This window comes from Xiphias gladius, chromosome 10 (assembly GCF_016859285.1).
Source record: "Xiphias gladius isolate SHS-SW01 ecotype Sanya breed wild chromosome 10, ASM1685928v1, whole genome shotgun sequence".
In the NCBI taxonomy this organism is placed as follows: Eukaryota; Metazoa; Chordata; class Actinopteri; order Istiophoriformes; family Xiphiidae; genus Xiphias; species Xiphias gladius.
This window is the reverse complement of record NC_053409.1, coordinates 6,762,605-6,788,274: the sequence shown is the minus strand read 5'-3', so window position 1 is coordinate 6,788,274 and position 25,670 is coordinate 6,762,605. Positions and strand designations below refer to the sequence as shown.

The 25,670-nt window shown below is 39.1% G+C and overlaps 3 protein-coding genes across 9 annotated transcripts in view; 1 reads left to right on the top strand and 2 right to left on the bottom strand.

Annotated features, from left to right (window-relative positions):
* The first annotated feature begins 1,883 nt into the window (after positions 1-1,883).
* On the top strand, positions 1,884-5,922 carry LOC120795178 (tubulin beta-4B chain). Its single transcript, XM_040136821.1, has 7 exons — positions 1,884-2,074; positions 2,295-2,403; positions 3,152-3,262; positions 3,518-3,762; positions 3,888-4,210; positions 4,310-4,654; positions 4,807-5,922. The coding sequence occupies exons 1-7, from the start codon at positions 2,018-2,020 to the stop codon at positions 4,952-4,954; spliced, it is 1,338 nt and encodes a 445-aa protein (XP_039992755.1). The 5' UTR covers positions 1,884-2,017; the 3' UTR covers positions 4,955-5,922.
* A 2,467-nt stretch (positions 5,923-8,389) lies between these two features.
* On the bottom strand, positions 8,390-9,058 carry LOC120795439 (heat shock protein 30-like). The gene has a single exon (XM_040137374.1). It carries the CDS (start codon positions 9,008-9,010, stop codon positions 8,390-8,392), a length of 621 nt encoding a protein of 206 aa, XP_039993308.1. The 5' UTR covers positions 9,011-9,058.
* Positions 9,059-13,440: 4,382 nt separating this feature from the next.
* Positions 13,441-25,670, bottom strand: part of si:ch211-266o15.1 (zinc finger MYM-type protein 4) — a 26,525-nt gene continuing 14,295 nt past the window's right edge. For all 7 annotated transcript variants that reach the window (XM_040138169.1, XM_040138164.1, XM_040138165.1 and 4 more), the window contains 11 exons: positions 20,901-21,028; positions 20,673-20,790; positions 20,332-20,586; positions 20,050-20,126; positions 19,524-19,653; positions 19,245-19,396; positions 19,026-19,140; positions 18,190-18,447; positions 17,938-18,049; positions 17,780-17,848; positions 13,441-15,894 (listed from right to left, as the gene is read on the bottom strand). In XM_040138169.1, the coding sequence (XP_039994103.1) occupies positions 15,747-15,894; positions 17,780-17,848; positions 17,938-18,049; positions 18,190-18,447; positions 19,026-19,140; positions 19,245-19,396; positions 19,524-19,653; positions 20,050-20,126; positions 20,332-20,586; positions 20,673-20,790; positions 20,901-21,028 (1,562 nt within the window). In that variant the 3' untranslated portion in view covers positions 13,441-15,746. The remainder of the gene's footprint in view (positions 15,895-17,779; positions 17,849-17,937; positions 18,050-18,189; positions 18,448-19,025; positions 19,141-19,244; positions 19,397-19,523; positions 19,654-20,049; positions 20,127-20,331; positions 20,587-20,672; positions 20,791-20,900; positions 21,029-25,670) is intronic.

Sequence of the window (25,670 nt, the reverse complement as noted above, 5' to 3'; positions counted from 1 at the left end):
CACAATTTAAACCTGTCTGTTACGGATGCCAATATGCATTTTAAATGTAACTCTCCGAGATTAATTTTATTTTAAATGTTATGATCTTGATGGGTTCATTTTTCTTTCACCAATGCCAGTGTTAGTCTCCTTAAAGACTTTAGATATTTATCAAACTCTTACGTTAAAACCAAAAAGGGTAGCTACACAGTTAAATGTTATAATCATAATAGATAACAAAAAATTCGTATATCCTGTATGATTGATTATATCTTTTTTTTTCTCTCTCCCAATATATGCATAACGTTACACAACATAATACACCCATGTAGAAGAACAGGTAGGTACATACTTGCTAACAAAAAATCATTGTAGGGGCCTGGTTGGAATGAGTAATATGGTCTGTGACTAATTTAATGAATGAATTCCGAAACTTTTTATAATACGGAGAATTCTGTGATAAATGTAATCCTGACCGTTCTGTTAAAGAATATAATAAGGAGCCAAAGGCAGTTGTAATTCCCCTAAGAAGAATTGTTCAACAGGGTTTGGTGCTCTGGTTTTGTGTTAGCTCTGAGGCCACTCTATTTTGGAGATGTTAAGTAATAAGCAGTTTCCTAATAAATTTATCAAAGTAGTATGAGTTTGATCTTAATCAGCTGAGAAGAAAATAATGTTTACAAGAATACAAAGATGAACAGACAGTAGGAAAGTGATATTCGTCTCATCCAGCTCCAACAGAAGCCAAAAAAAATGAAGTTTCAAATCTTGAACGACATTTATCCATCTAATGAACCTTTGCATAAAAGATTGGGATAATGATATCTATGTGTTTTATGAGTGCAATACTGAGACTGTAGTGTGAATTCGTTTAGGATCTCTGGCTATTGTTTCAGTGGTGGCTCCAATCTAAAGGTATAATGCTGCGCTCAGTGAATGTTGGATAATGTAAGTTAAAGATGGAATATTTATGAAAAATAAATACTTGGAAATTTTGTCAAATTATTAGATCTGATCCAGTAACCCTTTTGTTTATAGATGGTAACAAACAAAGGACACATGAGCAGGCTGAAGAGTGAACTGAAAACTACTAGTAAAATCCCTTGACTGTATGAGGAAACGCCCTTGTGAGACAGGTGAGGTGAATATTTTATAACGCTCTCCACTCCCCTCCTGTGGTGAAGGAAGCTACAAGAAATTATTTATTCATCCTTCTTCTTCCAGAGTGTAAGATTAGACAGCTTAGTGTCACAAAATAAACATGAAATGGAGACTTACTGTTTTACATTTCAAGTCAGTGGGGAAAGTAAAGTAAAAAGTTTGTGTCTCTGGCTAATAGATAATGGGCTATAAGGAACACCTGTTTAATGTGAAAAGGGGTCAGGTGGGGGAAATTGTTGCCACGATAATTACGTGTCACTGTAGTGTTAGAGTTAAGATAGAATATCTCTAATCGTATATCTATCAATATCGTATCTATTATGACCCTTCTTATTAAGAGCTACAGGGTGGCTCGTGTATCATATATGTGTGTGTGTGTGTGTGTGTGTGTGTGTGTGTGTGTGTGTGTGTGTGTGTGTGTGTGTGTGTGTGTGTGTGCGTGCGTGTGTGTGTGTGTGTATACATATATATACATATATATACGTATATATAGATCAAAATGAAAGTCATTGTAAGATTTCTTGTTGTTGGGTCTCCACTGTAACTCAAATCTTGCATATGCACAAGCGTGCAAATGCACGAAAGCAGTGTTTGGGGCGTCTCTGCAGAAACACTGTTGTGTTTCTAATTCAGTTGTGTGTTACCAAGACAACGGAGCCCCAGCGCATTACCCAATCAGAACTCGAATCCAAGTTTATTCGACCAATCGGATGCCCGGTGTGTTTTGACTCACATTTACTTGCTCCAATTGCGCTTATCGGCCGCTTGTAGTTGGCAACGCTCCTGCCTTCTCAGGTTAGTCCGTCGCGGGAGTGTGAGAACAGTAACATCTCTGTCCGTTTCAGTCGTTGTTCAGAAGTTTTTAATTTCGAACAAAATGAGAGAAATCGTACACCTGCAGGCAGGCCAGTGTGGAAACCAAATTGGAGCTAAGGTTCGAAAAAAATTCGTTCTTTCGTTTCAAAGTGACTCACTGAAAAGGAGTGTGAAAGTTAAATTTGGTTTGGGCGGGCTGTTAAATTAGCTTACTTAGCGACAAAGCTAATGATAGCCTGGGTGTCCATACCACCGTTAGGTCCAACTCGCTAGGATAAGTCACGCTAGCTACCCAGCTAATTTTATCGTTCACCTTTATTCTCTTTTTCCGATTCTAGTTCTGGGAGGTGATAAGTGACGAACATGGCATCGACCCGTCCGGGACGTACCACGGGGACAGCGACCTGCAGCTGGAGAGAATCAACGTGTATTACAACGAGGCAACAGGTTACCTTCACTTTTCTAAGGGTTCCGAGCTACAGAAGTAGATTATCTAATATCTTAGGTAGTCGAGGTAATTCCATACCACACGTTAGGATTGCTAGTACCGAAGCAATCCAGCAGGGGGTCCTTGTTCTGCTAGAAGCCCCTAGAAACCAGTCTTGAATCCCGTGGGCCCTTCTTGACTCGCCTTCCTAGTTACTGTCGCCCCGTTTCCATGATACAACGAACCAACAAACCCCCTGATAACGATATTATCCCACACAAATATGACAACCTTTGCTTTACCTTATCATAATATTTTAAGACCCTATGTAAGCGACTGACTTTAAAACTTCCACTTGAAAAACGAGACGCGTGTAATCATCAAATAAAAAGCAACTGAATGTTAAATATGAGGAATTCTAATTAAATTAGAACCAGTTCATAAACCACTTTTGCAAGGGATTTTGATGTTAAAACGGCTTAAGCCGAACTCATTCCAGACTTTTAGTTCTCATTTCATTCAACCGGCAAAATGACTACAATAGTCAGAATAGGAACATCTTAGCAGAGCTAAGAGTGTTGGTCTAAAAAATGTTTTTTTTTTGCTTTTTTTGGTCGACATTTCAAAAGGCAAAATATTTAATGAACACGAAAATAACAATAATAATAAAGAAAAGCAAGCAGCTCTTTTCTTGAGTAATTGTTTCAGAACTGTTTATGTAAATTGTTTCCTATAATCACCTTCTTGTGCCTGGGCTTTTGTCACCAGGTGGCAAGTATGTCCCTCGTGCAGTGCTGGTTGACTTGGAGCCAGGAACAATGGACTCTGTGAGGTCTGGTCCGTTTGGCCAGGTCTTTAGACCAGACAACTTTGTCTTTGGTGAGAATTTAAATGTAAAAATTCATCTGTATTTTGACTTGGGCTGATAAGATTGCCATGCTGTGATTAAGTACTGACTTAAAAAAAAAAAAAAAAAATTCTGCAAGAGTCAAGAAGCCAGTTATATTCAATGTATGCACTGCTCATTGCAAGTAAATTGTGTTTCTAAATTGCAAATCTGATTAAGTCATATTTTAAATAGAATAGGATTAGGAAGGTTTTGACACCACAGGTCTGTATTTGCATGTAACCCAGGCCAGAGTGGAGCAGGTAATAACTGGGCTAAAGGCCACTACACTGAGGGAGCCGAGCTGGTGGACTCGGTCCTGGATGTGGTTAGGAAGGAGGCAGAGAGCTGCGACTGCCTCCAGGGCTTCCAGCTCACACACTCCCTGGGGGGAGGTACCGGCTCTGGCATGGGCACGCTGCTTATTAGCAAAATCAGAGAGGAGTACCCAGACCGCATCATGAACACTTTCAGCGTGGTGCCCTCGCCCAAGGTACACATAATCCATTAAAATGTTTTAAAATGAAATGTTTGTCCATCCGCCTGTTTCCTCTATGCTTTAATGCGTTTCCCTCTTCCTCCTTTTGTTTCCTCTTTCCCTTCACTTTCCCACTCCAGGTGTCAGACACAGTGGTGGAGCCATACAATGCCACCCTGTCTGTCCACCAGCTGGTCGAGAACACCGATGAGACCTACTGCATTGATAATGAAGCCCTGTATGACATCTGCTTCCGCACGCTGAAACTCACCACACCCACCTATGGCGACCTCAACCACCTTGTCTCTGCCACCATGAGCGGGGTGACCACCTGCCTACGCTTCCCCGGCCAGCTCAATGCTGATCTGAGGAAACTGGCCGTTAACATGGTGCCCTTCCCCAGGCTGCACTTCTTCATGCCAGGCTTTGCCCCCCTGACCAGCCGGGGCAGCCAGCAGTACAGGTAGAGAGGCAGGAGCCTGCTCTTTAGAGTGTATCAGATACGCAGGTTGTATTTTAATACATTTGAAATAAATCTTAATTGAATTGTCTCTTTTTCTAGGGCATTGACGGTTCCTGAACTCACCCAGCAGATGTTCGATGCCAAGAACATGATGGCTGCTTGTGACCCACGTCACGGGCGCTACCTTACAGTCGCCGCCATCTTCCGAGGCCGCATGTCCATGAAGGAGGTGGACGAGCAGATGCTCAATGTTCAGAACAAGAACAGTAGTTACTTTGTGGAGTGGATCCCCAACAATGTTAAGACAGCCGTCTGCGACATCCCTCCCCGCGGCCTCAAGATGGCAGCCACTTTCATTGGCAACAGCACAGCCATTCAGGAGCTGTTCAAACGCATCTCGGAGCAGTTCACCGCCATGTTCCGCCGCAAGGCTTTCCTCCACTGGTGAGTGAAAGAAAACTGATATCAAGACAGTGGGGAGAAGATTATGTACTTGGACTGGCCAGTTCTTATTCAGAATACATACACTAACTTAATGCCTGTTTTTAAAAAAAAAAAAAATTCCTATGTGTAAGTATTTACTTTTATTGTTTCAGGTACACGGGCGAGGGCATGGATGAGATGGAGTTCACAGAGGCTGAGAGCAACATGAATGACCTGGTGTCTGAATACCAGCAGTACCAGGATGCCACTGCTGAGGAAGAGGGCGAGTTTGAGGAGGAAGGCGAAGAGGACATGGCCTAGACACCTACCATGCCCTTTTTCTCACTATGCAAGAGTTTAGAGCTGAGCAATATGGTTCTAATAATTGTTGAATTATTGATAATTGGTTTAAATCAGCAATTTGGACAGCAATTTTTTTTTTAAATTACACAATAATTCCACTGAAAGTTGTAAAATGATTACATTGAAATATTGTCCAGCCTTAATAAGAGTGTAAAGGATTTCTCCAGCCTTGGTTTTTAAAGGCTGTCTGTTCTGTTTTCACTTTTTTGCTGTTTCAGTTTTTCCTTTTCAGTGTTTCGTCCTTCCTGTTTTGGATATGAATGTTTTCGACCTTTCCTATTTGCTCTCTGTTTCGAGGGTATAATTTAAACGTCACTCCACCCTGAGTGACAAACATGCAACATTCAGCATCATATATTCAAATTTAAAAAAGAAAACTGGGCACATAATATTAAAATTGTAAGTAGCTGGTGGGAAATCAACTGCACTACTAACGGTTAATGTAACCTCCCTGGTATACATATGTTTCAGGAAATTCCATTTCTTGTCATATTTCAGAGTCCACAGACTCTTTCCTGTCCTGGATCAGTTTGACTCGTAGCACTACAGCTCTGCCCATTCATAGCAGGCATCTGCTGACTTTGTTGTCTCGGTGGTGAAGTGTGGAGTAGCATAAATGAACACTGTTAGTTCTTTTTCTTTTTCAAGCTGCAGGTTTGAAATATAGTTGTGATGAAAGGGAATGTAACATTGACCAGTTGAAGGCACTTTTTGGCTAAATTTGACACTTGTTCTGTTAGATATGGAAAGTCACTTTTTAGCAGAATTCATTCATTTCATTTATTGAAAAAAAACTTGAAAATGCACTAAAAGACTGAAAGCTATAAATAGTGTCAGGAACTGGTCACTGTTATGTTACTCTCCGTTTGTACTGTGATGTTACTGATACTAAAGGTTTAGATGGATTTTAATAAAGATTTTTTGGATTGGTGCTAAACTGTGTGGATTACTACTACTTAATGTCTACTTATTTATTTAAAAAATATATGACTGAATATAGCTTTCCCATTACAGATGGGTCATTTATTTATCACCTAATCATAATTCTTTATCAGATTTAAATTTTTGTGTTTCACAAACTTACTGTGAGGTGCAGCGCTACACGTTTTTTTCATTTTGATTGATACCAGTAAGCATGTTGTAGAGGATACTGTTGGTAAGCCTAAATGAGAAATAGAATGTGTAAAATTGTCAGTGGACTTCAGTGACAGTGCTGACATTTGACTTTCTTTGCCTAGAATATGGAACGGGGACATTTCTGTTTGTTGGCAGTGATTAACTTTGTGAAAATATTTACCTTTGACTCGTGAGTTGAATGTTTTCAGTGAATGCCTTTTGCAGGCCAAAGGAGTACTGCTCAGTATAAAATGTTTTGAGAACTGCAACAGTATTTCAGAAAAATATGTTTAAGTAATTGAGAAAAACCGAACCTGTCTGTGTGACTGGACTGGGCGTTTATATTTACCTTTGACAAGCATTTTCCTGAGAATATGTTCTGACAGAAAAATCACAGGTACAGGTTCATGCTGGCTCACTGTCATGCTGTCTTACTGGGAGACTTGAGTAGAACAGAGCTTTTTCTCCCTGCCTAATAGACCTGAAGTAATATTCTTTCTTTTTTAACTAATTTTAGGTTGATGCCTATTTGCAAATTTAATCCTATTTGTCATTTCAGATCAATTAGTGCATAATTTTTCCAAATTTCATTCTCATTGACAGCATAAATCATGCACCAAACGTCCCGGTCACAGTAAATGAGAATTCTTTCATAGTACGGGTGAAAATTTCAGTGGCAGACTCTTGTAAGATTCACACAGAAAACTTGTTATTTTAATGTAAACATTAAAAGGTATGGCCCATATTCGTATCGTATATAAATAGATATGTATACGATGATAATATCCGTATCATATCAATTTATGAAAAAACAGTGATGGAAGCCTGTTACATGAAGTTTTTGTTCCTCAGATCAAAGGAAGTTATTTGGATAAACAGGCAGCAGATCTGATAACGTCCGACATCCTTATCCATCAACGCTCACTTCATCAGGCTAACTTCCTTTTAACCCTTTTACAACTACCCAAGCTCACTATGATTGTACACAGCAAACAACACAATTTTTATATATAAAATAGTAGTGTTTTTGGCCTTGCGATGCATTCATGAGCACGACATATACAATAATTTTGAAGAAAGCTGCATCCAAATCTTTGGAAATCCTTGGTCTGCAGACTGTTAAACAACGTAACTGAGGAACAGTTGGAGTTAAGTAATTGGACGCCATGCTGATCCATTCTTTGATGTCCCCAGATGAAAAGTTGCTACCTACACTATACTTCAGTTATAAACTGCAAGTACAGAATTACAATCGATCTTTCATTTTGTAGCTCTAACTTGTGTAGCTGTTGTATGTGTCTCTTGAAATTATACAACTCAATAACCTTTTATTTATTATCAATTTATTTTTGGCTTGTATCGTAAGATTAAGATACAAGCAGAGTAAGTGCATACATCTCAAATGGGGCCATATATTAACATCTTGAAAAGACCTGTGCTGACATAACCAGGCATCATGTAGTCACTTGCTGTTAACTGCATCAGAAGGAAAAGAATCATGAATATTTGAATGACAGATAACAAATGCACCTAATTAGGATATAAACCTTTCTGTTCCTGTTTCCATCTTTCACATGTAGACAGAAATGATAAAGGAAAGATACTTATCTTTTTATTTTATACTTAGTTGATCTGGGGAATTTGTTTTATCATATCGCTTGAATGTGGTTACCTTTGAAAGCTTAAATTTGTTTTCCGTTTCCTGCAAGCTAGTGAATGGAGAGAACATCATCTGACCACATTTAAACTGATACTGAGCTACATGTTGTGGATGGCAACTTCAGACTACTATTAACATTAGACACTCTGGATGATCGAAACTGTAAACTATAGTTTTTATTAAAAAGTTTGCCCTCAGAGCTTCATGAATAGTTGGACATCATATACTTTGTGATTTTTAACTTACGCTTGCTTTTTAAAAAAAAAAAAAACATGTAATAAATTAAATACTAACAAATACAGAAGATGTTAATTTCAAAATCCACCCAGTATATTGAGCCATTTGAGTAAAACGCTAACTCTATGACTTGATTAATGTATTTCAGTAAATGAAATATGTGTCAGTTCTGTCTCTTGAAGTTATTTGTTTTTTATTTTTGAAACATATTTCTGTTAAAGAAAAAAAACATTATGATAAAAAAAAGCCAAAGGAAAAGCCAAACAACTAAATATATTTATTGAAAACACTCAATTCGTCATATACCGAAGCAAATATGATCCTCATTTAACACTTTTATAAAACACTGAATGTACATTGGCACAACAGCAACATATAGATCAAACAATGTTTTTAGGGGTGTCACCTAAACACAGTGTGCTGTCCATGTCCTGTGTTCTGTTGTGTGTCTCTGTGCTGCCACCTTCTGTGTGTGTACACACACTCTGCAAGCACCTCGCCATAGTCAGCTCTCTCTCAGCCTCCTCCACACAGGGAGCTCCGGCTGCCTGGATGTGGAGCTTCCCGTCTGCATGCAGGCAGCAGGTGGCCTCCTCAAGGTTCAGGCCTTCAGGCAGATCAAACTCCTGTGTGAACTCCTGGTGTCTGTAAGAGCAGCAGCCTTTCTCGTCCTCCTGCTTCTTCTCTGTCTTCCCGCTGACTCTCAGCCTCCTTCCCTCCTGCCTGACAGACAGCTCCTCTGGAGAAAAGCCTTGAGTTTCCAGGGTCAGGCCAAAGTGCTCTCCATCTTTCTGCAGCTGGTAAGACACTGGTCCCAGGGCGGCGATCTTGTGTTGAAGTTTTTCCATCAGCTCCAGGCTGCTGTGGAGCTCCTGTAGGCTCATCTGCAGTAGATCCTGCTGGTAGAGCGGAGGTTTGACCTCTGGCCACTGACTGCGTACAGGCCAGTACGAGTCCACGAATGGACTGAAGGCAGACTGGAGTCCACGAGGGCACAGCATCTCCAGTGTGTGTTTAGTGTTGAGTCCTCTAGTTGTGAGGTGAAGTAAAGTGTGTGTTCTCTACTGTGTTGGTTGTGTTGCTTTCCGTCCCAGCAGTGGGACTGTCTGAGCTTTAATAGTCTGGAATACTAAATAACTGGAGGAGCTCCAGAGTCTTCAGGAACTTTCCGGTCGTTAGCACAACTCTCCCCTGGGTAGAGATGTTTCTCCAGTGTGCTGACTTCACTGGCTCATTAGTTCACTGTCTGACTCAGTTAAACGCTACATTTAACCAGTGCTACAGTTTAAATGAAGTTTAAAGACACATATCAGAGGGATTTTGCTCATGTTTTTGGGGTTAAATCAGTCATATGAGGACAGTTACTGAAAACTTGATCTTTTTGTTTTTTACTGATGTAAAATAATCTTTATTTCTTTTGATTTGTTTGAAATGCAGTCACACAAAATTGTAACCATGAGATTTGCTAATCACATGATGAAAATTACAATTTTTACTGCTGTGTTTTTTTTTCGGTATTACCTGTGTCCCTTAATTTTGCTTTTTATTTGTATTGGTTTAGCAGCAATAATGCCAGTGTGTAACAGAATGCCAGAAGTTAAAAAAAAAAAAGATTCACCATGATATTATGACCCCAAAACAATAATATTTCATGTTTTTAATAAAATAGGAGAAAGGCTACCGTCATTAATGATAGCTGTAAAACCATTTTTTTCCTCATTAGATTTCTTTATGTATTTAATAAAGACTGGAATTGGAAATTAAGGAAAATGTTGAAGAATTATTATCAGTGATTTATCAGTGATAATAACCCTCACTGTCAGGTTACTCTGACAGGCGGACTGTAGCCTGGTAGGAACACAGGTGTGATCAGGGGCATCGTTAAACTCACATTAACAGAGTTTCCTCCACAGAGACATTTGCAGGGTTTTTCCTGAGTTAAACCGCACGGGGGGTTGGACAGTCATCCTGTGATGTACCACGACGCAGACTCACGCTCTACAGCGGTATCTAGTGGCCATAACTCATCAGAGCATCTTCATCAGCGATTAGAACCCTGGGAGGATCCTCCTTGAATGGCTTAAGGTGAAGGGGACTTTAGGGACCAATCGTTTCCAAAACGTTGCCAATCAGCTTTCTGTTTGAGACACCCAGGGTCCCCCGTCACACACACGGGCTGCATATAAAACCGGCAAAATGACCCTAATGCTGGTCATCCTCACCTTCGTCAGCGGTGAACGGGCTTAAACAGGCAGCAGATCCACACTAGAAGGAATTATGTAAATTACACAAATTAATAGTTGTGTATGTATGGGAGTTGTTTTATGAGGGAATTTCCCAGAGAACAAGCAAATACCGGGAGTTAGTTAATAGGCCTTCATAACTGAGTGTCACTACATTACGTACAGACATTACACATAAAGTACATACAAGCAAAAAAATAAATACATAAATAAAAAAACTCCCATCCCCCTCAACAGAGGTAATAATCTGATGTGTAACTTTTTTCCTGCTTGTTATGTATTTCTTTTGATTCACTCACAATGTTTTGCATAAATGATCTTACAAATGCAGCTGCAGAAGTGAGACAAAAAACAAACAAAAAGAGGGGAAAAAAAAGCAAAGAAAAAACAAACAAACAAAAGTTGAGTTGTGAAGTGGACCAGTTGTGAATGTGTGGTCTTCGTGTTTCTTCTGTAAAAGTGACCACCACAATGTCCCTCCACCTAAATCACTTGCGTCCGTCGTCTTCCTGAAGCAGTTGGACCCGTTTCTTTCTAAAAGGCTCTGGAAAGGAGGAGGTAAGAGATAACCTCCCCTTGTTCTGCAAGAACTTTCATACCATCCTCAGGTGAGAAGGATTTCTTATTAGTTTGTTGGCTACAGGCTTACACTTTACTCTTAACACTTTTTGCACTTGCTGCTGCCGCTTCTATGACCCACCAGTAAGCTTCTGACTGGTGACTCAGCTGGAGCTCTGACATATTCACCCAACTCTCGTCTCAAATGAAGGATATTTTCACCCGCTGCAAACTAGTCCCTTACAGAACTCTCCGGTCGTTGCCACAACTCTCCACTGGGTGGAGCTGTTTCCTAGGAGTGCTGACATCACTGGATCATTAGTTAACCATCTGACTAAGTTTCATGCTACATTTAGCCAATGCTACAGTTTAAATTAAGATTAGATAAACATATCAGAGGCAGTTTGAACATGATTTGTTCGGGCTAAATCAGCCATGTTAGGATAGTTATTGAAAACCGGATTTTTGTTCTTTCTGGCAAAGAATTATCTGTCTTTTCTTTGAAATATTCATTAAAATAATCAACATGCCATTACTATCGTCACGGATGACTTTTTGTGTGTTGACATGTATGTATCTAAAAACTGCTGTTAAACCTATACATTTTTCTTTTGCTTTTTATTCACATTTGAATACCTGCAGCAATTTCAGTTTGTAACAGATGGCAAGATGTTTGAACACAAGATTCACCATGATAATATGAGACCAGAACAGTAATACTTCATGCTAGACAGGCCAGTAAATGGTCCCTTTGGTTACCAATGTGATCATGGGATATTGTTTTATTTTTTGCTGAAGCGCCTTGATTTGTGGACTCCTTTAGTTTTCTCTGAGGCAGTAATGTAAAGGATGAAGTCCTAAAAGTTCTCAGAACAATGAGGATGAGCAAAGTCCACCTGCTGTTGAAGTGTGATATGCTTGAAAGCTAAAGAACGTGTGAGCAAGTGGACCTTGAGCTTTGACTTTTTTTGTCAACAGATTCTATACTGTACATGGAATTATATACATGATATACAGGAGCATGGGCACACCTCGTTCTGTTACTGTGAATAGTTAAGTGAATAAAAGATGAATTGATTTCCAAAAGGCATAAAGTAAAGTAACTGAGATTATTATTTTATTTTCACCTTTCAGTCTCAAAGTAACAAAAAAGATAAAAGGCCAGAAACAAATTTGGGTACCCTGCATGGTCAGTACTTAGCAACACCTGCTTTAGCAAGTATCCCAGCTTGTAAATGCTTTTTGCAGCAGCTAAGAGTCTTTCACTTCTTGTTTGTATTCTGTTGTAGTAGCCATCCACTTTTCATTTCAGCTTTTTTATGGAGAGTTTGATGTTTGCTCCCAGATTTTGCTGGTATTTAATTGAATCCATTATTCTCTCTACCAATTAAATGTTCCCCGTGCCACTGGCTGCGACACAAGCCCAAAGCGATATCCCTCCAGCCACGTGTTTATTAGTTGGAGAGGTGTTCTTTTCAGGAAATGCACCCTTTTTTCTCCAAACATACCATTGCTCATTGTGGCCAACAAGTTCTATTTTAACTTCCAGACTGCATCAGGCTTGTTTAGATGTTCCTTTGCAAACTTCTGATGCTGAATTTTGTGGTGAGGACAGAGAAAAGGTTTTCTTCTGTTGACTCATCCATGAAGGTCATATTTGTGAAGGTGTTGCTGCACTGTAGAACAGTGCACCATCACTGCTAAATCTTCCTGAAGGTCTTTTGCAGTCAAACAGGTTTGGTTTTGATTTGCGTCTAGCAATCCTACACGAAGTTCCCTTGGAAAGTTTTTTTGGTCTTCCAGACCTCAACTGGACATCCACCATTCCTGTTAACTGTGATTTCTTAATTACATTACAAACTGAGGAAAAGTCTACCTGGAAACACTTTGCTGTCCTCTAATATCCTTCTCCTGCTTGTTGCCGGCATCAATTATTTTAGTTTTCAGAGTGCTAGGAAGCTGCCTAGAGGAGCCCATAGTAGAAGAAGGCTGCTGATTGTTAGGACAAGGTTTGAGGAGTCATAGTATTTATAAAGTTTTGAAATTCACATCACTTCGCATTTCCGAACGGTGGTTGTGAACAAGCCACAGCCCTAACAAGCTAATTAAGGTCTGAGGTCTTGGTAAAAGTTATCTGAGAGCTCAAATCTCTTGGGGTGCCCAAACTTTTGTATGGTGCTCCTTTCTTTTTTTGTCACTCTAACATTATACAAAACAAAAATAATGTACTAATCTTGCTTAAAACATTGAAAAGAATGTTACACCTTTAACTTTATGCCTTTTGAAGATCAGTTTCTTCTTCTACTCACTTAACTATTCACAGTATCAGAAATTTTAGCCAGGGGCCTAAACTTTTTCATGCCACTGTATTCAGCACCTGAACACTACTGATATGTAGTGTTCAGCTGCTGATTAATCTATATGGTCTTTAGCTAGAGCTCTGTTCCTCTGCAACCACTTTCACAGACATTCGCTGCATATTAGTTCCAAAATTGGTGAAGCAGGGAAGAAAAGAAAAGAATAGGATTTTACCACAAAGAGAAAAAGAGGGATGAAGCTCAATCATGGCCAGATTTTCACAGACAAAATGAATTAAAACACAAAAAAAAATTAACCTTTACACATTTTATAAATCAATGTTTCCAAACTGCACAGACTTCAATTACACTCTCAACATCACATTTCATTTCCATCATGCTTGCAATATAAATCCTCTATCTTGCAACCAAGGAAAAAAAGGAATAAGATGAACTTTTAATACTTCATGGCAATACAGCATTTTGTGCATGACGATAAAACATCAGACTGTCTTTGGGTCTTGTCTTACTAAACAATCTTTTATCCACCTACGGGAGTTTCAGACAGCAGCGACAATATTCAGAACAGTAATATTTCTTTTGCGCCAGCAGCAGTGACAGTGTGTTAAGGTATGTTGTTTAAAGATATTCACAAACATTTCCAGAACCCTTTGTCTGGATAATGCAAATGGATACCATCAGTCAAGACTGTGAATTCTTAAATTTTTAGCATGGAGCACGGGAGAGATGTCAGGCTGGTGTGATTTGTAGTGCTTATAACTCATTTACACTATAACACGGATTTTAAATCAAATGTGACCATGAGGCGAAAGTGAAGGCATGTTGACCTCTATGACAAAATATACAAAATGACAATGAGCGTTTATTATCACAAAAAAGAACAAATGCTAATATTGATGTGAAATTTCAACATATCAACATATGTCTTCGATATTTAATTTTAATTTTAAGAATTCTGACATGAAATTTTAAGATTTTCGTTTTCAAAAAATCCAAGATACAATCCAAAATTCCATGAAATGGTTGTCACCAGCATATCATGGACATGCAATGTGCCATGGTCGAGCTTCAGATTTTGAGGGTTTATCACACACAGTTTTGTCTATGGAGTAAGTCACCAGGACTGCCTGTATACCAGATTAGAAAGAAGTTCAGACTATATTGCCTTCTCTAAGGTCTACAGGAATGAGTAGACCTTAGAGAACTGATAGCCATTGATGGCTATTAGTTTAGTTTCATGTTAGGCACAATGTCATAGTATTTTTATATTGTATATATGGAAAATGAAAACCATCAACCCTCAAGGGTTTGGGTTAGAGTCAGGAAAAGTACTTTGCTAGTACTTTGAGTTGTTTGCTGCTTTTTCAAATCTCCATATTCAATTTCCTCAGATTAAGGAACAAAGGCATATGGAAGAAAAAACAAACAAACAAAACAAAGGAATAATGTCTCAGGGGAGAACATTAAAACTGTTAGGAAGAAGGAGCCATAAAAGGGAATGAAGGGGGACATACTGTACAGGTATACATACATTACTACCACAGGGAAAAAAGGGGGGCAAATGCACATGAGCAAACAGAGTGAAAGACGTAGGGAGTAGGGAAAGTTGTTGGGAAGGAAATAAGGCCACAGAGGATGAAGAATATAAAAGGGGAACAGCACAATAACAGATAACTATTCGAAAATAAAACAACAAAAGATGAGAGGCACTGTGAATCTCATTACAAAAAGGGTTACACTGATATATATTGGTTTAACAACATATTAGATTACATATTGGCTTTTAATCAAATGTCAGATGTCAGCCAGTCAATGTCATCCACCTCTAATGTGATGAATTTGATGCAGATCTTTCAAACTACATATTTAATATTTAATTTATCAATACTACAATGGGACTCTGTAGGAAGTGCTCCCCCCAATCTAGTGACATTTTTACCAAGTTTTGTGCAGATGACTTAATAACAAAACCTGCTCAAAATGTCAGTCTTTTAGTTTTTGGTGTTTTTTTTGTTCAGTCCTTAAATACCAGGATCAGCCTTAAAAACTCTATACTAGTCAAAATTCTCCATGTAAGCAATTGCCGATGTAAAGAGGGGCAAACAACTATAAAAAAAAGCCCTCTCACTGTTTACAGCAGCTCTGACTGTTTTCATAAGCAGTTTGCTGTTCCCACTAGTCTAATATTATAACAGTACATCTGACAGGTTTGGCATTGACCATCACTGGTAGTAAATCAACCCACTAAATGTGATAAATGCTGCATTAACAATACTCATCCCTTTTCCATATTTGACAGTATCAGATGTTTGTAAACTCATTGTGCATTTATGTGAGGAGGAGATGGCCACTGAGGTAACTAAATACAATTATCCCACAATCCCAGTTCTTTAAAACTGTCTCTCTTTGTGACAGATTGTTATTTCATCAAATCTCGGTTTGTTCTTTCTGTGAAAGCCTGGTGGTCCGTACATGAAGTCCCCCGTCTCACAGACCTGTCAGCCTCAGTCTGAAATGACTGATGGGTGTATGTACAGTTTGAATCGACTGTGAACCGTTCGGCATCAGAGAGAGTGTCTGGTGCAGAGAAGATCATGGGTAGGCAGACAGGCTTTATATTACTGTAAGCTCTTATCAGCAGTGGTGGCTGAGGACTGGTGCTGCGCTGCTTCGTGTTCCTGGTGAACCTCTCTGACAGCCAAGATGCGTGTGAGCATGCTCTGTAGAGTGGTTCCCTCTAATGGTTGAGCAGTGTACCAGTGTGAACTGTTATGGTTGGAGATGTAAACAGAAAAAGTCAGAGAAATCAACATTTCTTCCACTTTACAGTGTCAACATAAAGACATTTTGTATGTGTGCAGCCCCAAGAGACACAGAAGAAACTATTTGATTTTTTCATAATTTCATTAGCATTATGTCATTTTTCGCCTTCTGGTAGGGTTGAAGTAGAGAGGCTCAATAACATTACCGCTGGCAAATCTTTATTTCTCTGTAAGGAGCTTGGTGGGTTTTTCTAAAGATGGATTGTTGTCAGTAACGTTACCAACGTTTGTTTGTGCAAATAAGGTAAATCTATGGCATCTCAGTTTAGAAGGGATAGGATGCTACTCTCTGTTGCAGCCCCACTTTTGTTTTATTTGTTTTGTTCACAACACGTGATTATTTAATTAAACTTGATACCACTTGTTGCATTTTATATATTTTCAAATTGACACATTTTTTAATACTTAGAAGAAAAGTAGATAGCAAGTATACTAACAATACTTAATTATGCACTTGACATACAGTAGACAACAAAACCGAGTACACTGCTGTGCAATATCACTAAAATGATAAATGATTAAAAATTTTACCATTGTACAATTATTGTATTATTTTCTTAAGTCGAAGTGTAGGATTTTTCAATTTATGTTCAATTAAAAACACACAGGTTAGATCGACGACATTGAAAATACAAACCCCAAAGTACAACCTTAATTCAACCAGTTATTACACCTGTGATTTCCAGTTAAGGCTAACTGCATGAGCAAGGTTATAAAAAACCTGTGTAAACCACGGCTTAATCGGTTTTGGCCTGGGTTGTGTCTAATACAACATGGCTCCACATGGTAAGGAATTATGTGAAGAGTTAAGAAACCAGATTGTAATAAAGACGGAAGCTGAAACATAGCTGCAGCAGTGCTGAGGAGGAAGAGCCACATTACCAATAACAGAGGTGCAATGGCTGTCCTTGAAAAATATTTTAAAAATGAAAAAAATGGAATCTCACTAATGAAGGGTCTACTACCTTTTGTTTTAGTTGGTTCTTTAATATGGACCTTTCATTGTAGTTTAATTAATAAAACATTTCTGTTTTTCAAATGAAATTACTTCACTCTTCTTGGGCTTTGACTAGAACAAATAAAACTGTATCAAATGGACAGGATTTGTAATTACTTAACATTTTAGTGATATCGAGCAGGAGTGTAATCAGTTTTGTTGTATACTGTAGATATTTAAGCTAACAGCAGTTGTATTCCTCAGATTCCCACTGTGGTTAATTATATGCAACTTACGTAAAGAAATTGTTTGACCTTTTGAGGATACACTTATTTGCTTTCTTGCAGAGAGTTACATGAGAAGATTGATACATCTCTCCTATCTGTCCAATAAACATGGAATTACAGCCTGCAGCCAGATAGCTTATCTTAGATTAGAAACAGGAGGAAACTAGCTTAGCTCGGTTTAAACAAAATCCTCCTAGCAGCATCTCTAAAGCTCACAAATTAACACATTATATCTTGTTTCTTTAATCTGTACAATGTTGAGGTTTTATGGAGGGCTATGTTGGACGATTTCTTGGCAGATTTTGTTAGCTTTGTACAGAGCCAGGTTAGCTGATTCCCCCCGTTTCCAGTCTTTGTGCTAAACTAAGCTAAGCTAAGCAGGCTGTAGCTTCATATTTAGTGTACAAATATGAGAGCAGTATTGATCATCTCATCTAGTTCTCTATGTACTACATTAATAGATGAACACACCCCATAGACACACTATCTCTAATTTGTTTTGTCTCTTAAAGGTTTCAAAGCAGAGCGCTGGTTATAAGTGACACACTCAAGAAGGAAAAATCGGGCATCACCGGCTTTTCTGACGTTAGAGGACTGACTCTGACCTGTGTGTGTGCACATTCTGTTCAGGCTGGAGGTAAAACAAGTCAGTTCTCTTCTTCACCGACTCTGGGCTGTTAGAGAGCAAGAGGACAGAGAAGATGTATGTTCAGTTTTCTTAACTGGAGTAGTAGTGGCAGCTTGTCAATAACCTGTGTCTCACCATCTAGAGAGGTAGAACTCGTAGAGTCTCACAGGACAGTGTAGAGGATTGGTGACATTTTCTAGCATCTCCATGTCTCCCTCATTCTCTGCCTGCCTTTTTCTGGATCGCTCTAGAAACAACAGTACACTCCAAAACTCAGTTAGTCAGTACTTCCAGACACACTATGGTTTTCAAGGTAGGGAGTCAATTTATAAATCTGTTTTCGATGTTCAGAAAGAGTGTGAAGCAGTTTCATTGTACGCCACCCACCTGTGTCTTCCCGGCTGGGCGTGGCAGAGCTGCTTCTCTGGTACTGGAGGTAGTGGACTTTGCCGGCTCGGCTGCAGTGTTTGGAGCGTCCAGTAAAGTTGACAAAGGAGAGACTTTGGTGCTGCCCCAATGTAGTGAAGTGGAAGTTTTTGGTGCAGAAAAAGAGCAGTGTGTTGAGCAACACTATGGGTGAGTAAGCGCCCAGCTGCTTACAGTCCCACAGGTAGGACTCTTCAACACGAGAGGAAACAAGGCCACCTGTAGGAGGAAAGAGAGAGCAGGGAAAAAGCTGAGAAAAATATCCGGCTGCTTCAGCGGCTACATGCCCCGCTGTGTTCACGAGCTAGTCGCTAACAGAGTCTGTCTGCTGTTTGGTGCTGAGCACGTGGTATACAGTGGGGTCATCGGAGCTAATTTGTTGAAAACCGCTACCTGCTGCTGCTGGACACCAATAATGAGGGTAATCAGAGTGAACCAAAACAGTAAAGCTGCGGGCTATAAAACCTGGAAACCCTGAGATGAAAGACGCTGAAATGCTCCGCAAGGCTGAGGGGAGTTGGGGGACAATTCTCTGTGAATTTATCACTATGACAACCCCTTTTATATTACATGTACTCTATTGACCCATTGTTAATACAAAAACATTGATTAGTGCAGCTTTAAAGTTGTATGTAATCTGAAACAAGTGCAGGAATGGCAGACTCTGCCACAACCAGTTAAAACTTATACACATGGAGGTAATTACTCAACGTAAATACATTGAACGGCTACTGCAGAAAAAAGCCTTCCACAAATAGTATCAAGAATGGGGTGTGACTTTGTGTCAATGTTCATACCGCTAGGTAGCGATTTAGGCTTCCAGAGTCGCAGCATCCCAGTGATCTCGGTGGCAAACTGATTGTAGAGCTCGTCAGTAAAGATGTTCTCTATGCGGCCCTTCATGAACAGATACTGTCCAAAGAGAAGGAGACAGAAAAGAATGAGTCAAAAAGTGGGCGACAAAGACCGTAAAAGAACCAAGATGGAAACCAGTGACACGTTGTGTCTGTGTGGACCTGTTGTATTCCCAGACAGAGGTAGAAGATGCTGTCTGGGCTGTAGGTCTCTCTATTGGGCCGTCTCACTTCTCTGATGAAGCGAGACAGAGCAAAGCTCAGCTCAGCAGAGTCACATTGAAGGATGTCTTCTTTAATATCCACTAGATTGGCTACAGGTGGAGAGAATGTAAAATACAACTACTATAGAATAAAACAGTTTACAATAGGACCAACCAATACATTAGAAAAAAGACCAAAGAAAATAAAACAAAAATATTAAAGAGAACTGAGGCTCACATTCTCCTGGCTCTCTGTTGCGCTGTTGGACCCAGCTCTTCCAGGCTTTAACCCCATACAGGTGGTTCAGTTTGGAGGCGGTGGGAGTCACCACTGCACTGCGGTCCAATGAAACAGTCCGTCTTCGACCCTGCATAAACAGAAATGCAATGACTACTGGGCAGAAAATGGTTGACTGAAAGTTTGACTGCACTTTTTGGGAAATATTGGGTGTATTTGTAAACGTTTTGGTCGTATAAATACATGTAACATTCAAGACTGTCATAACATCTGACGACAAGCTGGTACTGTTTGTTAAAAAGTTTCTGGAAAAGTAACTTCCACTGCCAGCAGTCAATGGTTCCTATAGCACGTGAACACACCATATCACAGCAGCAGGGTTCAGCTAGAGAATCAAAGAGCAGCCTGCAAGAAAACTTGTCTGCCTACAAACCAGAAGGTTTTTAAGGTTACAATCAAAAGCTGATAAAACGAATCTGAGTTTACCCAATGGCAAACAAAGACGCAAACAAACATAGAGTCATACCCGTTTCCGGCCGGAGTAACCGTCTCTAGGCCTTTTTACTCCTCGCTGTGGAGCAGAGGACTTCGGACCCAATGATTCTGCAGAAACACACACAAAACACCTTTCAGTGACAGCTGTTGAGAATGTTTTCCATCTCCACTTAATGTTTATCCCTATCAAAATTGAATACTCTTGGGTGCTGGCATTTCAAACAATTACATTCATGAAAGCTTTCAAGTCAGCATGGACATTTGTCCAACAGACTTGGTGTTGACTATCACTTTACATTTCATGATATCTCACCTGATGGGAAGTCAGTCTCCAAGTCCATCATTGGAGAGGAGGGAGACTGATGCTCGGCACTGGTGGTAGGTGGTTCGCTTGTTGTCCTGCTCCCTGCCTGGGCATTAAGTTGGAGATCAGTAGACTCTGCGCTCCTCTCTGAATTTACAGTAAAAGGCAGGTCGGCTTTTACTGCTTTTTGAGTATCCTCATCTTCACGGATTATGGGTGCGACAGCCGGTGACTTTATGTCTCCACTATCAGAACTGCTCTGGTCTGTAGCAGACACACAAAAATAAAGAACTACAGAACTTAAATATGTAAAAATCAGGACAAAAAATACACTACACCCAAACCCTCACCTGCACTGGAAACGGGCCCATCATTCTGATTTTCTTCCTTCACAGCCAAAGGTTCTGACTGGACAGCTGCATCTTTCATGTCCTTGTTCTGTGGTAGTAGTACCATGGGTACTGGAACCTGGAAAAACAGGAGAAGAGACATAACGTTTCATTGCTGCAAAGATTTAATAGAAGGTCTTTTAATCATTAAAATTTCACAGAATGTGAATGTAATTTAATGGGACGTACAGGCATGGGCACAGCCATTGGAACGGGTGTGTGCTGGGTGTACATGTTCATAGGCACTGGAATGAAGACCGGTACTGGGACTGGTACCATTACCACCTTCACATTCTCCTCTCCTGCTGGGGAGGTAGCTGAGGGCAGAGGCAGGGATGGAGGAGGGTGAGAGGGAGGAAGATATGAGAGGAGGAGAGATTAAGAAGAAGAAGAGATGCAGAGAGACAGGGAAAGGTATTTGTAAAGAGGAAACTGATACAGTAAGACAGGAAGATAATCAAGAGTTTTGACTTTGAAAAGGACAACAACAAAAAAAAAGTTATATTTGCCCTAAGGATGCTATTTTTAATTTTTTGTAAAATAATTTTTAAAATTCATAAATGAATTTGTATTTAGTATGTACAAAATATTTTTGTGGAGTGTATTTTTATGTATTTAAGATCTACATATTTATCAGCGTCATGCTGTAAAAGTTATTTTGATACAAATCCAAAATGACCATAAAAATTAGACCACAGTTAAAAATACTAATGAATGCTACATGGTGAGTGGTAACGTTACTGTTTTTCACAAGATTAAGAAAACATTTGACCATGAACACCTAAGCTCTTTACTAATATTTAATAATGAAAGAACATAGTCTTGATTTATCAAAACTAAAAATACACGAAACCTTTAAGACAACAAACAGCAAGAATGTCATCCACTGATACCAAACTTCTGATGTTTATGTGGAGGAAACTGTATCAACCAGCTGTAGTTTTCTGTATTTATACTAATAACTCTTTATTAATGAATATGAACCTATGCACCATAATCACCACCAATACTCAACATCTTTATTTTTCTTTTACATCATAAAGATTTCTTCAGTTTCCAGTGATTTTTGAAATGTCACCGCCCCTAACCGTTGGTGTCTTATGATGCTTAACCCCGACCCCTGCTTTAACCGAAGCCTATCCAGCCATACAAATGCAATGCCAAGGATTTGGCCAGCAGATGTCGACATTTTTCACTGTCAAATGCTTTGAAATGGTGAACGTGCAGTCAAACAGAAGCCTTCTGTAACATGGAGGTTGATAGTTAAAGTTTTCCAGTCAATAAATAAGATACTTGATAATTTAGTAGAGATTGAGGTGTGTGTAAGCTTGACGTGTGGGTGCAGGGTAGTAGTTTGCATCAACAATCTTCGACATTGAGATACACATATACCTTATACTCGTTACCATGTACCGATTCTATGCTCATTTCACATGGCATTACACTTACGGCTGCAGTCATTTATCGTTAGACTGATGGAGGCCATTTGCATGTGAAATACGGCAGGTAAAATCTGAAAAATAAATTGTTCCATATACATTTTTTTTCCTCAAATTAAATTTATTGACATTTTTTTGCATTTAACAAAAAAAAGTTTCAAGCGTTTACAGTATACAAACAAACAAAAAAAAACAAAACAACATTCTGATTAGTTTAACCATATCTGAGAAAAAATGTAAAACATGCACTTACAGTACAGAAGTGACAAAAAATACAAAAAAACTTCAGGTTGTGAAAAAAGTAAAACGTAAACATCAAAATGTAATGCAGGGCTGGAATCAACTCATGTTCAACTCAAATGTCAACCAAGCCAGAGCTGACTTGCTACGGCAGCAGATGGATGAACTGAGGTCAGCCTTGGGTCACGTGACTGCATCAGTAGTGAGGTATAGCAGGGAATTTTTTCCTTCATGCAGACACATCAAAAAAAATTCTATTGATTGCAGATTCTAGCCTCATTTATATCGTAGGGTGTGGGACACCGGGCCAAGATCGAGTGACTGGCAAGAAATGTCATTCTTAACCACATTTATTGGTTTATCAAAAACTACACACACCTTTCTCCTAGTTTATCAAGTCATCCAATGGTAATTATGGCAGTAACACTGCATCCCAACAAGGTTTTCCATCAAAGGAGGACTTTTTACAAAACCTGCACTGGGTCTTGATGCCTTTTTCTGGGAAAATGGTCCATTTGTGCAACAACTGTACAGATGTTGACCCTTAAAACAACATCTAAGTGGTTTGCTACTTTAAACACCTTAGTATTTTTCACATTGTCATATTGATCAGATACAATAAATTTCAACCAAGTAATGTTAAAATTATTATAATTTTGTTTTTTTGCCATGCAACCTTCATCAAACTGCCACTGTATTGGCTATAAAGCACCAACCTAATTTACTTAGTAATAATGCTTTCTTTTGCCATGTTGGAGCTGCTATTATTGTGGTCAACTTATCCAGCCATATTTATCTCATCATTCACAATTTTCTCTCTTTTTTTTTTTTTAAATTACTGCTTTATTATGATGAACTTGGATCTAGAGAACAAAATCTAGAATGGTGCTCTATGTAGACACAGAGTCTACAGATGTTGAATGAATGAATGAAAATTCAGTCAGAAAATTCAGTCAGAATGAACCCTGGTCTTACAAGTAATTCCAATGAAACAAGGAACCATTTAATACTAATTCAGTACTCAAGTATTACACACAAAAGTAAAAGCACATTATCAGCATGGCTGCCTAGATGCAGCCACATGAACCTACTTTTCCTTGTTAAGCAAAATTTGAATTTTAGCAACAAATTAGCTTGCTGGCATGTGTTATCAGTTTAGGAGCCATTTCCTAAACATATTAGAAGAGGGTTTGAAATACATCTAAACAGTGTTTTTACCTTTTCTGGACCTTAAAAAAAGGTTTATATGCTACATTTGGGGAAAACAAATTTTGTGGGTTGTACCTGGGAAAGCAGCTGACACAAGTGAACTTGTGACAAGGTGACAGGTGTTATGCAGGGAAATAGATAATCAATACATTTTCAGCCTGTAACCTGAAGTGATATCACATCAGTGGACATAGGGGACTGAAAAACATACCTGTTTTCCTTTACAGTCCATTTGCTGAGGCAGTTTTCATGACATAAGCAAAATCACTGGGAGTTTTTGGACACTAGACCAATGTATCATGATTGGAGTCAGCTTTAATGGCATTTTTATGTATTCTGACACAATTTAATCAATGAGGTAAAACTTATTTTTCCTTACATATTACAGTACTATCTGTAGGTCAGTGAAACACCTGAAGTATTTCAACCTTGTCTACTCTGTCAAGCCAGCGGTCTGTCCATCACTTATAGACCACCTAGTTACAATATCCCCACATTAAATAAATACCCTTAATGGGAAGAGGATACAGCCATTAGAATATGGTCTGCAGAATGGATCATAAATACTGCTGTTTTTTGTTCATTATAAAACCTCAGAAACACCCCTTTAAGTGCATAATTTCACAGCACTACCAGTCTGCAAATACACATTCATGTAACGACTGAGAACTAATGGTTATTCTGCCTTTGCTATCGATAAAGATTTGGGGTAAACTTAAACAGACAACCTTGAAAAAGAAAGTTACTAAAGTAGTGTAGGTGCGAACATAACCAGTTAATCTTGTAGACTGGTAATCTTTGTCCAGGATGAGGGTAGAAGACGACTTCTCGAGTCGGGAGGTCAGGAGGCTGTGGAGAGAAAAACTCGGGTGACACACTCGACCCTCTTAAGAAGTCAGTTGAATTTACTTGGAAAAAGCACATTAGTTTTAACAGATCATGTCAATAGATAAGTGTCGTTACTCTGACTGCAATATCATTAACATACTTGCAGTTATCACAATTTACACACACTATACATAGAAATACTGGAATCAGCTATGGTACAAACAATAACTTTTTTTACTATTTGATGCTGAAATTTTAGAGCATAACTGAGCTTTTGCTGTTATTCAGAATGCTCACCTTGTGTTTCCAGTTCAGGAGCTGTTTTGTAGATCAGTCTGGTATGGTAGAGTTCAAAACAGGGCACAGGACAGAGGCTGGGCTCTCCTAAACACATCTTACAGTAATACGAAGTTTGCCTTCTCGCTGTCCCACTCTGCTGCTCACAGTCCTTCATTTCACAGTGCTCCTCCTCTTTTCTCTCCCCATCCTTCTCATTGTGTACCTCGTTGTCTGTTTTCTTCTCTGGCTCCTCCACCTCCTCCATCTTCTGCTTCTTCCTCTCCTTTTCTTCTTCCACCCTCTTCCTCTTGTATTGTGAGCATACCTTGCAGTCAAAGTCACTCTCCCTCTTGCCCAGGAAATGCCGTCCGGTTAAACGTGCCGGCACGCCATTACACGGCTGAGTACCTCCCTGAGGTTTCGGTGACGGCGCTGGAGATGCGGACGCTTCAGCGGATGGTTGCAAGGGCCTATCTAGCAGAACTGGTGCAATTATTGAAACAGCTAGTTGTGAACAACAAATAACTGAATGAACCAAAAAAAAAAAATTAATGAATTAAATAGATTCTGTCTTGGGTTTGACAAACAACCTGTACATAAATCCTATTTGTGTCTCTTTTTATATTGTCTTAATGCCTTTAATTGAATGTCTTTAGTAAAGCACATTGTGTTAGTTTGTTCTTGAAACATGCTGTACAAATAAACTTTCCTTGCCTTACAAAAAGAACATACCAGCCACGGCCTGGAAAAGCATGGCAACTTTCTTCAAGGCTACTAAAACTAGCTATTATATTATTATTTTAAATTCCTGCGTTAGGAAATAGCATTGAGTGACGCATAAGTTGGAATGCGAAATAGTCTGCACTGAAATCGCATTCTCATTTTTAAACATTTTTTTCATCATTAAATCAAATCAATATCGAATGATATCAAAGTTCAGGCAAGCCCAATATTATATTCCATG

Coding starts and splice junctions, on each gene's coding strand:
- LOC120795178 (XM_040136821.1), top strand. CDS start 2,018: ATGAGAGAAATCGTACACCTGCAGGCAGGCCAGTGTGGAAACCAAATT. Junction 2,075..2,294: donor GAAACCAAATTGGAGCTAAG/GTTCGAAAAAAA, acceptor TTCCGATTCTAG/TTCTGGGAGGTGATAAGTGA. Junction 4,655..4,806: donor CGCAAGGCTTTCCTCCACTG/GTGAGTGAAAGA, acceptor TTATTGTTTCAG/GTACACGGGCGAGGGCATGG.
- LOC120795439 (XM_040137374.1), bottom strand. CDS start 9,010: ATGCTGTGCCCTCGTGGACTCCAGTCTGCCTTCAGTCCATTCGTGGAC.